Source organism: Phymastichus coffea, unplaced genomic scaffold (genome assembly GCF_024137745.1).
Source record: "Phymastichus coffea isolate CEN01 unplaced genomic scaffold, Cenicafe_Pcof_1.1 PCOF00024, whole genome shotgun sequence".
NCBI lineage: Eukaryota > Metazoa > Arthropoda > Insecta > Hymenoptera > Eulophidae > Phymastichus > Phymastichus coffea.
The window spans coordinates 2,284,859-2,297,169 of NW_026706835.1; the positions used below are offsets into that span (position 1 = coordinate 2,284,859).

At 34.1% G+C, this 12,311-nt stretch overlaps 1 protein-coding gene across 1 annotated transcript in view; it reads right to left on the reverse strand.

Annotated features, from left to right (window-relative positions):
* Positions 1-300: 300 nt before the first annotated feature.
* The window catches only part of LOC131675497 (large ribosomal subunit protein bL17m), a 143,806-nt gene continuing 131,795 nt past the window's right edge, over positions 301-12,311 (reverse strand). Inside the window, exon 3 of the mRNA XM_058954497.1 lies at positions 301-515. Within this exon, the coding sequence (XP_058810480.1) occupies positions 388-515 (128 nt within the window). The 3' untranslated portion in view covers positions 301-387. The remainder of the gene's footprint in view (positions 516-12,311) is intronic.

A 12,311-nucleotide genomic window follows, 5' to 3' on the forward strand; every position in this document is an offset into this window, starting at 1 on the left:
ATTTTTTCCATTGTTGAAGCATAAGCAAAAGTTGTTCATTTTGACCGACCATAAAACGAAACCACTTGATGAGTTTCACTAAAACTTTGACAGCATTCTAGTTAGAAGTGACGCTTGCTGTAGCAATATAAGTTGTGATATTTAGCGCGCCATCTCTTGCATTTTTTAAGAATTTATTGACCATCCCTCTTAAAGTAACAAATTTTTGAAAAATTCATTTACGAACCCACACTTTAATGGATCCTAATCCTGGAAATGGGCTTAAATTATTATGAAAAGATTAACGAACGTATATGATAGAAAGGAATACCTACAGTATATTATAATAATTACATTTTCAACATATAATAAGAAATGTTAATAAATTATGTAAATATGTAATTAAGTTTATGGTTTTATTTTAGTAATAAAATATTTTTGTAAGCAATACTCTCTTCTAGCTTCGTTCAATAATAAATTCTGAATTAAAGGTCCTTTATGTGATGACCGTGTTGATATTTCTGGAAAAGGATGCCCTGTAATATAAAGAGTTTATTATTTTGTTATATTCGATACTGAGTTATGAAAAGATGATAGTATGAATTAAAAACTATAAATTATTATTGAAAACATCGAAAATGTGCATATTTCATTATTTCAATCGGGTAAAGTATTTAAAAACATAAACAAGTTAAAAAAAGGGTTTGGGCTACCTCCCTTGTTATTCGGTAATAAAGTTCAATATTTCGCAGAAGAGTAGGAAAGTTTACATGAGGTAGTAGGACACATAGGGCCCAAACGTATGATTAATTAACAGAATTGAAAAACATTTCCATTGAGCAGGCCTGCGTCTATTTTGAGGACTGCACTGCTCTCTCGTTTTTGAAAACCCCTGCTGTTGCGAATCAATATTAAAAATAGAAAATAAGAACTACTCGTACATTGTAATATTGCGCAAATCTACGTTCTATAGTGGCGATTATAATTAATGCAAGATTAACGAAATATCAATATGTTGTAACGGTGCGGTTATTTTTTGAATAGTTCGTGTTTATGCGAAATTCGCGAATGAACCTACCGTAAACAATCGAGACTTTCGTCTCGTTTCTCGCGAGTTCGCGAGACGTTGTAGACCTTGCACTGGTCTACTGTGCAGCGGCTAGCGCAGTTTTAAAACACGGGCTTACTCGTGTTTGCGGAGGCGGCAGGGTTCTTAATTTTGCGAGGAAGGTGTCAGCAAATAAGTGGGAGAGCCAAATAGTATTTTCAATAACGAAACAATAGACGTTTATTCATTAAATAAAAAGAATTAGAATAGAGAAAATTACAAATGAATGCTCCTCGACGAGCAATATTCGAAAGGGAGAGAACGTTGGAACGTGAGAGAGAGAGAGTTGCTATATGATAAGAGCTGGCACTTACGAATATGCGCGTACGCTCGCAGATTTTCCAAAATGGATCGGCCGTCACACACGCACGACGCACGCTCTCGCTAACCACCTCCGGTTCGTTATCCAGCACAGTATTTTACGAGGTAATCGTATTCCTTGTTTCGCGATCCTCCCAAAAACGTTCGAGCTCGCCGCCAGCGTATCTCTTCTGCTCTCTCATCTCATCCCCGCCCAGCTCTCTCTCTCCAGCTTACCCTCTCTCTCATCTTGTCTACGTCTTCTCTCTCTCTCGTACAGTTGCGTAACTGTGAACAAGCTATACATATTACAAACTTCTATCGAATATTATATTATAACTGGTGAGAGTATGACGATTTAAATTTATTCGTCATAATGTATATAAGGTATGACGTATGTACGTCATGCTCGTGTGGTTTTATTGCTCGTATACATTCATGTTTGTACTATAAACGTATACGAGTGTATTTTCTGTGTATCATCCCCATAGTGCCAATAGTCAGCTTCGCGAGGAAAAAGATATTCGAAGGCTATTAGATCTCACGGGAAGTGCATGGCTTGAAGGTCTTGCTGGTCATATAGAACGAAAAGAGGTAGCACTAGTCATCTCGAAGTCGGATGGTTGGCAAGCAAGAAGACATCCGTGAGAACGAGAAGAACGAGAGCAAGAATAGAAGTACACTCCTTGATCCAAGCCCTATGCTGTAGGGACGAAGAAAAGGGAGGGGAAAATTATAGGGTTGAACTCACAAGAAAGGTACTCCAAGTATGTGTGTCGCTAATTCAGATGGTATTGTAAAGTGTTATAGTACGTTTAGAAATAAAACACATGTATTTTTAAGACGGGCTAACATGCAATCTTAGGGAGTTAAATACACTTCGAAATTTTATCCCTAGAAACAGTTTTTTTCAAATATTTCGGAAATAAATAAAGATAGTTTGATGAAACTAAAAATTATGGCATGAAAAAGATTATGAGACAGTATTTATTTTAATTGTAAGGGTAGCAACCCCTATTTAAAATAAAAATAAGTTTTTTTTCATGAATTAATTATTGACTATAAAAATTACGATACACTATATATCACCTTAAAACTGAGTTTACGTAAAAGAAAATAAGAAAATCAAGTTGACTAGTTGAATAATGGTTAGAAAAATGTTATCTTAAATTGCTATCATAGTAGAGTTTTATTTAAAAAACAATAATTTTCCTTCTAAAATTGTAAGAAAAATTAAATCCTATAAATTTGAAATAACTTACATTTAAATTAAAGGTCTGGTAATCCTATCTTCATAAATACGTAACTTTAATTTTTAATATGCAATTAAAGAAACTGGTTTGATAAAGAATATATTTTATCACTGATTGGTCCACACAACATATCAACAATAAATATTTCATATTTTTCGGAATAAATTTATAATAATTTATTTAAACAATCGTTAAAACATACGAATTTAGCAAAATTAATGAAAAATTTATATTCCCTTGTACCCAGTACTACTAAAATGATATATCGTTTATCCGTGTTTCTTTAAAACTTTGTTATAATTGGGAGTGATTATCTCCACAAAAAATAATTTAAGCTAAGACTACGAAACAGGACAACTTTATTTTTTTAACTTATTTCACGTGACCTCAATTTTAAGGAAATATTCATATTTATTGTAATTTTTATAGCCAATAATTGATGAAAAAAAAGTAATTTTTTTTTAAATATTAATTACTACCCTTACAATTGAAATTAATGCTGTTTTGTAGCCTTTTTCATTTTACAATATTTAGTGTTGATTTCATAGAATTATCTTTTTTTATTTCTGAAATATTTGTAAAAGCTGTTTCTGAAGGTAAAATTTCAGAGTGAATTTTACCTCCTAAAATTGTGTATTAGTCCTAATAAGCATTAACTTTAGACTCCTCGGTATAAAATCAGCTAAGACCCTAGAAGTATTCAATTAAAAGGTTTTTAATGGTTGTAACGGGGGAAATAAATTTGAAAATGGGAAATTTATTTAAGAACAAACTCCCACGATGCAGAGCAAACCGCCGCTCCGTTAAACACGTATGATAATACGTGTATTCGCCTTAACGTCAGATGATTTATCCTAGTTGTCTTCTATCGAACGGAGTTGAACTCACCTTGAGTCACGTGTCTTGTTACACTTGATGAGTTTTAAGTGTGAGCGACTTTACTTCTAATCTTCTTAATCCCCTAGATGTAATTCGATTAAAACCTAAGCCTTTTTCAATTACTTAAGCTACTAGGAAAATTAAACGACGAAAACGGCGAATAAATTTAATAGACTTTAATTAATAAAAAATCACTACAGTCTTTGTAGGGCCGAAAGACTAACGCTCGCGAATAGGATTTTACAATTAACTATTTTCAGTGAGAAAGAGAGAGAGAGAGAGAGAGAGAGTAGATTCGAATTCTACCGTGAACTAGCGCTCGACGCGAATACAAAAATTAACGCTAACACAATTAAACAAAATACCGAATGTATTTTGTATCGCATATAATGACGGATGGTGCACTTACCATGCGGTGCAATCACGGTGATCAGCCGTAATTGTTGTTGCAAAAAATCTCAACTGCCGCTGCCCCTTGATTATCAGCTGCGCTGCCTCAATTCGCCTTTATCTACTGCAATCTGCTGCTTCTGCACCGCTGCTTGCTGCTGCAATACTATTGTTACACACACACGCACGTAATTGTTCCAAGGAAACTTTATTCGGCGAAAACAAAGTGCGAAAAACAAATCGGCGGTAACTCGCGTTCACAGCTGAGGCGTAACTGCTTATTCAAAAAATCGCGCGCCCCCTCTCTCTCTTCACTATTAGAACTAACGCACGAAAAGCAGAATCGCGAACGGTTCGATTAATTAAAACGACTACCGTTGCATGGTCTCATAATTGCTTTGGGATTACCAAAAGCTGGAGTTGAGTATCTGGAAGCAGTATTAAAAAAAGAAAACTTGTTATCCGAGGGGACTAAACCGTACGTTTATCGGGATAAGGAAAAAAAGTTTCGTGAGTTCATTGCCAAAGATATTGAAAACTCGATGATCTTTCGTACAAATGTAAGAAGGTTAATGAATAACTTGAAAACTAATATTTATAAAGATAAAAAGTAGAGGTTTTTCATTAAATATTCTAAACGGAGCCAAAAAAAAAATTTGGTTGCTCCTATCTCAACAGTTCATTCAACGAAGTTAAAGGTAACGTAAATAGCATTAGAAAAAATAAATTACGCAAGACAGCAATGGAAAGCTTGGGGTGATTTAAAATTTTTTTCTGATTCTGGAACATTAGTCAGATTTTACAAAAAAATCTTTGTTTCTTGTATCTGTGAGATAGTGAAGATCAGTATACATAGCAAAAGTGGCAAATAGATTTTAACCTTGAGTTAAAAAATATCGCCCGTAAAACTTTAATAGATCCTTCAAAGATTTTGCTTCCACTCCTTCGTATCATACTTGGTTTTATAAAGCAATTTATCAAAGCTGTGGACAAGGATGGAGAATTTTTGAGTACTCAAGAAAGAAGTTTCCAGATAAGTAATGCTAAACTAAAAGAAAATGTTTTCTATGGTCCTCAAATCCGCACCTTATCCAGAGATGAAATATTTTTCATTAAAATGAGTTGGCCACATGGTTAAGTCTCAAAACAATCGTAGAGAATTTCTTGGAAAATCAGAAAAGTGAAGATTACAAAACTTTGGTTGAAGATTTATTGAAAAACTTCAAAAAGTTGGGTTGTTTAATAAAATTACAATTGCACTTTTTACATTCTCATCTTGATTACTTTCCAGAAAACCTTGGAAACTACAGAACAGAACAGTGTGAACGATTTAATTGAGATATTAAGGAAATGGAACGTCAGTATCAGTGAAGATGGGATATAAATATGATACATTTTGGCTGAATGCTTGAAAGAGAAAACGAGAAAATGCAAAAGAGAAAGAAAAATCCATTGCATAGATCTTTTAAAGACAGAAAGGTCCATTACAAAAGAAGAAAAGGATAAATTTTTACAATTTGTGTTATTCCGAAACGTTGTTGTAAACATAATTTGGAGTACCCTAATTTGTACGAAAGTATTGTATGGCTCAAGTTCGTTCTAGATCTGGATAAAAGTGTCATGAATTATTTGCATATCAAACGTGCCTGGGATATTCTTGGAGCAATTTTAATGCTGGCTTTGGATTCAGTGATCATTGAAAGTATGAGAGTGATTTTTTGGCGTAGCTGTATCATTTCCGTTGATTCGATTTTAAGCTGACCTCGATCTAGATTCAATAGAATAAACAAACCCCGGATTTGGATTCAGTGACCATCGAAACGTATGAAAATAGTTGCTTAATTGTATAAACACATTCGTATTTTTGCAACCATCATGCTAAATCTCAAGATATTGACATGCAGTGATCTTAAAATGACATTCAAGGACGTGATAAAAAAATTAAAAATATTGTATTTTAATGTAAAATTGTCCGTACTTTCAGAATTTGCAGTCAAAATTTAACCTTTGCATTATATGCACATTTGACCTTGAAATGACCTTGATCAGACATGATGAGATCAAACAGACTCAAGACTCAGAAATCCTCAAAACCATAGAAATATTAGTTACATTCTGTTATATTTTTTCCTAAATTTGATCTTCAAATGCCCTTGAACCTGTCGTGCCGAGGTCAAACTGACTGTGGATTCGGATTCATTGTGTTAAACTACATGAGAAGATATCGTATGTGGTTTTTGATACAGACCACTTTTTTTATGTACCTGTGTAACCTAATTTTGATCTATTTCAGATGTTATTGTTGCCCTTGGGTACGATGAGATAATGGCTGTATTATTTGCATATGTTGTTGTTATGATGTTTGGAAACTTCGGCATATCGGTAGTAAAAAGAAAGTTCGGTTTAACCCTAGTACGCTACTTTGCGGAACTCATGATTTTATATTTTGACATTTTCTTATATATCGTTTTGATATTTTTTTATTTATTTTGACATGTAATACTCTATTTTGAAAGTATGATTCAAGTAATTTGTAGTGTCTCTTTAGAAAATATCTTTTTATTTATGCAGCAGTCCTTTATGCCATACATTATGAAATAAATGCCTGTATGATATCGAGGAATATGCCAATTTAATATTACTTTTCCTCGATAGATTTCTTTGCAGCAACTACTATTTTGTTTATTGGTTTGATTGTGGAGAGGTTACACCTGAAAATAAATTAATAATTCGGGATAAGTTTTTTATTTATTATTATTGCATTGATCTAGCGAGAATGATTTTTTCATAAACCATTGAAAGTATTGGTAAAATATTAATCGATCCGTATGACTTCGTCAAATCAGTTCCTTAACTGAGTTTAGTGATTAATATAATCTCTGTCTCTTTTCATTAACTAGAAAAATAGGATAGACGAAGATATACATTAAAAACAATTGTTAAGAACCTAATTGCTATTAGAGGTAGATTTTTATCATTATTCCTGTAATATTATTAAAACCAGATGCCTTTTTGATTGTAATATTTTTGATTGATTATAATACTTCCACTATTTGAATTACTTCAATTGGTGTACTGTCGTGGATATCAAGATCTTTTAGCGAGGTAACTTATTTTTATTCCGTGATGATTCTTTGATGAGGTTTGAATACTGTGCATAGATGATTTGCAAATATCTCCATGTTTTCCTCATCAGATTACTAAAAGGTTTTCTGATAAGTGAAATGAATGTACAGTACCGCTCAATGACGTTTGCCACCCTGTGGACTAAAAACCTAACCCTTTAAAGTTTTATATCTCGACTCAAGGTAGTTGTAAAAAACCCTGTGGGTACTAAGTTTGTAGGGTTTTCTAGTATGTCTGTTTTTTTAATTTTTTTTCCAAAACTATGACGTCAAAAGTAAAAATTAAACTCATGTTTTTGCCAACTTTAATGTGATATAATTTAAAGGGAAGAGATAGGAGGTAAAATCTGTCTTTATGATTTGAACGCTTGTCTCAAATGCTACAAAATCCATGTCCGATAAATTTTTTTTATACGATTTATTTGTGCTATATCATATTTTATTAAAAAACACATGTTACGAATCAAATTGTTATATCTCGGAAAATATGCTCTTTACAAAAAAAAAACTCTAAAGAAAAAAGTTGTTGCATTTTGATCAAAAAAACCATTTATAAATTTATAAAACGATTAAAAAAAAATTATTTTTCATTTTATTAGTTTAAAATTTTTTACATTACACAGTGACTTTATTTGAAATAAAAAATTATTTATAATTTGTGGCAGGGAATTTCGGGGGTGTTGACCGCGCTCCGAGTTCTTCCGCCACAAGGCCTGTTTGGCTCTACCCCCGATTATTTAGGGCGCCAGATCGTCGGCTGATTACGGTGATCGTCGAGGGTAAGGCCAGTCGGGTTGTCGCGTATCCCGGTCTGCCTAACGGCTACTGCGCAGAGTGGGCAAACGGGGATACGCTTTGTATGTTTACTGTAGGCCTTGGTGTCCAACCCTCGATTCCAATTTTCCTCCTTAATTAGGGTATGCCGGCAGCTCAGGTGATGGCTCCTTGATTCAGGACGTGTATACGTTCGAAATCGCGCGTATGTTACCTATCGAGTGACCCGAAAATATAGCGAATTAGTGATACCCGATTATGACCGATCGCGGCTGAAAATCACTAACATACAGTCGAGGTGGGATATCAAAGTAAATTGTGTATATAGATAATTAATCACTTTATTAATATTTTAATAATTTACAAGTAAGAGGTCGGAGTGAATAGGGTCGGTAAAAATCTGAATAACTATAAGTCCGTAAGGATATAATTTAATCGGAACGTTAATGATTTTCCGGTCGGTCTTCGGTTAATAAAGAGAGAGGGTCAGCGCAAATAACTCAGTCGCGAAATTCCCTTGTCTGATCTTACCGCTCACACTCGGTTCATGAAATGGCCAAAAGGTCAGCGCGAATACTAAATCGCAATTTTCTTTCGTAAAACGAATACTTAATAAAAGTTGACGAAAGGTCAGCGCGAATACTAAATCGCAACTTTCTTCCGTAAACCGAACACTCAATTACTAGTAAACGAAAGGTCAGCGCGAATACTAAGTTGCAATTTTCTTCCGTAAACCGAACACTCAAATTATATTCACTGAATGGCGGACAGGTCAGCACGATCCGGTAGGCACCGGCGTCGACGGATCCACGCGTCGCGACGACCTACGGCACTGAACGATTATTCCCGCACTCCGCGATTAAATAAAATGAGTGGCACTTTGCCTACTTACGATCTTTTCCTTGCGGTTTAGCAACAAAATTGGCAAAAGAAAATTGGAAGGCGTCTAGCGCAAATCGTCCTGCGATATATTAGCTAATGAGGCTCCGTCCAACTAGAGATCCAGTGGCAAAATGGACGAGAATCGGCTTCTCGCGGTCAAAGATAGCTTTTCTTCTCCTCTTTCCGAGAAGAAATGTTATTATTGGTCGGTATGCTAATTCGGATATCGGTAGCGCCCTCCGAATATTTTATTATTGGTCCGTATGTAAATTAGAAGTATACAGCGCCCTCCTTAACTCTCCTACTTTCGTCGTTATTTACCCTCTCTCACCCCCCACTAAGGTAGCTATCGTTAGTTGTTGGAAAAGATCTACCCCTACTCTTATCTATTTGTCTATCCGGACGGAAATTAAATTTTATTCTAATTTGCTCATTGGTCGTGACGTCACTAGCGAATTTTGTCAGAAGTTCGAATTCGGTCAGTTAAATTATTATTTAAATCTAAAGGGGGTAGTTGTCGCTCGCTATCATAATAGGGGTGTCGGCCGCGTGCGAATTTTACAATTCGATATTTGTTTCGTGTTCATTCTTTTCCAATTTATAATTTTAATTTTACTGTCAGAGATATGTATATAATATACGCCGTTTCATTTGTAGCGCCCTCATCTTCGCATTTGCATATTATTCTATCTATTATTTTAAATAGTCTGTCTCGCTCGCTCTTGTTTCGTCTATTTTGCTCGCTCTGTCTCGCTCGCTCTGTCTCAGTCTGTCTCGCTCGCTTGCTCTCAGTCTATATCGGCGCTTCAAGATGGCCGCTCAGTTTCTCGCGCGTACGCCTCGTGTCCTTGTGCCGGTTGTTGGAGCGCCTCCTGGGGCGCTCCCGTGTCGGTTCTGTGATGTTCCTCCGGGTGTTTGTGTATGTGGTTGCTGATATTTGTGTGTGTGGCGCTCAGGATGTCGCCGATGGTGTTCGGCAGCCCGACACAGCTGATTGCCGGCTGCCACTTCATCGGCGATTTTCTGCTCGCCCCAGGAGTGTCAGTGCCTCGGGAGTGTTAATGTTGGTGTCTGGGAGTGTAACGGATCTGCATGTGTCATCAACATGCATTTCCGTGGCATTTCCCAGTCAAGTTTTACGTTTTTCTTTTGCCGGTCGGCAACACGTGGTCGGGAGTGTATGTGAGTGAGTGTGTGCGTGCGCTCTCTTTTTCTGTGGTGCGCTCCTTTTTTTTTGTCTGCTCTTTGAGCGTCCGTCGGATCGCGTTAGACAGTTTGCTTCATCCATATCTCCGGCGTGGTCGTTCGGACATAAAAAAAAGTAATTGTTCGGTATAGGGCGCGTTTAACTTTATTTTATACAACCGGTTACGGGGCGGCAAGGGATGGGCATGGCCTTTCTCAGGTGTTGCAAATAATTCAGCCCGCAGGAAGGCCTTGTAATGTACCACATTACAAATTCTATTACTTTGTTAATTAAAAATTTATTTTATAAATAATTGTTACTTGAAAATTTGTAATAAAGAAGTATATAAATAAATAGTAACATCTATAGTTAAAAACTCTTTTCATATGTCTCATTATTTATATACCTTAATAATTAAGTTTTCAATGTTTTTAGTCAATAGGGTGGCAAATGTCATTGAACGGTACTGTAGTTGATTGATGCAGTCTCTTGATAATTTTTCATAATGTTATTTTTCATAATAATTTGTTGTTTTTTTCTTGGTTTGATGTAGTGCATTACTACAGGATTTTTTGATGAGTGAAATAAATGTAGTTGATCTTTGTAGTCGCTTGGTAACTTTTCATAGTGAGTAATCCATTGCTTCTCTTAGACTCTATTCTATAAGTTTTTTTCGTTTGTGAGATTTTATTCTTGATACAGTATTTAAAATTTTTAACTTTGTTGTTTAATTTTATTTTATTTTGACCCGATCTGGTTTTATGGTATCTCTTTGCTAGTGATCTTTTTTCTTTAATTTTTTCAGCTATTGTATTGGCGGTACATTGTTGGGTTTCTTTGACATTTACAATTACTGAGCTTATTATAATATAGAGCTTTAATTAGTAGTCGTTTCAAGGTTCTAAACTGTTGTCTATGTCATTATGTAATTTAAAAAGTTTATTCACATAAGGCATTCATCAATGTAAAGAGCAAATTTTTTCTAATTTATTTTCATGCAGTTGCTTACTATTTTGAGTACTTGTGTGTGTGTGTGTGTGTGTGTGTGTAGTTTAATTAATACTAGCGAATGTCTGATTTTAGTTAAAGCATAATGATACTTCAAATAATTTTTTGTTTATATATTTTACGACTTCTAAAATCTATCAAATTTGGTTATTTATTTATATCTGATGGACAGTATATCGGCTCTCCGGTAGATATTGATATGCAGTTATTTTTAAGTAGTATTTAATAAATAATTCCACCTCCAAGAGTTGCAGTTGATGATCTTGATTTTTATCACGGATGCTACGCATTACAATCGCATCCCGCTATAACACGATTTCCTTAAGAGTGGAAAAAGTATTTTCAATTTTCTTTTGTTATTATTTTGTTTGGAGAATAGTAAATAGCTGACACTGATATTGAGCCTTTCTTGTTATTTATAAATACACAGATTGCTTGTAAATAAATATCATTAATATGTATTTAAATATAATAATTAATTTTTGTTTTAATGATGATCGCAGTAGCTCCAAGTGCTTTATCGCCTGGATGATTTGTTTTATGTAAAATTTATTTAAAATTATTATTATTTAAAAACGTTTTTGCTTGAAAAGTGTATTTTTAAAATTAGCATAATATCCATGTTTTCGTAAGTTAAAAATGCTCTTAATTCGAAATGTCTCTGCATAAGACCACTTGTATTGCAGATAGCAATTTTCAGTTTGTTCATTATGCCATTTTGATTTAGTACGATTAAACGGAACATTGTGATATTTGTATTAATTTGCATTTTGCATTAATTAATCCATCATGCTTTCAAGTTTGTCAGTGTTTTCGTTACTAGTCTGTTCACTTTGTTTTGTCAGAGCAGTTGTTTCTTTTGATATTTCTATTTCATTATGGTTATTTTGTTTTTATATAAGCTGAGTATATGTAGTGTTTGATCTGACTTTGTTGATATTGGTATATAAATTCAACTGAACATTTGTATTATTTTGATTGAATATTTTATCTCATAGTCTAGAAAATAATTTTTGCTGTAACCGTTTACGCACTGGCTATTCTTTATATCTTGCAGTGTGATTTCCTTTGCAATTAGCATAGATTATTTCTTTTATTTTTTCTTAGATTGGGCACTTTCTAGTTGGATGATATTTTGCATATTTTACATTTAGCACTTATTAGAGTAATTTTTTGTATGCCTGAGTTCTTGACAATTTCAATACTCTGAAATTTTTCTCTTAATGTTTGGTGGTTTGAATATAATTTAATTAGATTTTTAGGCTCTTGAAATTATATTCTATTTCAATACCAAATAATGGCATTGGCAGTTTGGAAAAACAATGCCGCATATTATGGATACATAATACTTTGTAATATTTTTCAATGACAATTTTAAATTCTTCAATATCTACTTGCTTCTCAATACTATTTCAAAATTTTCATCT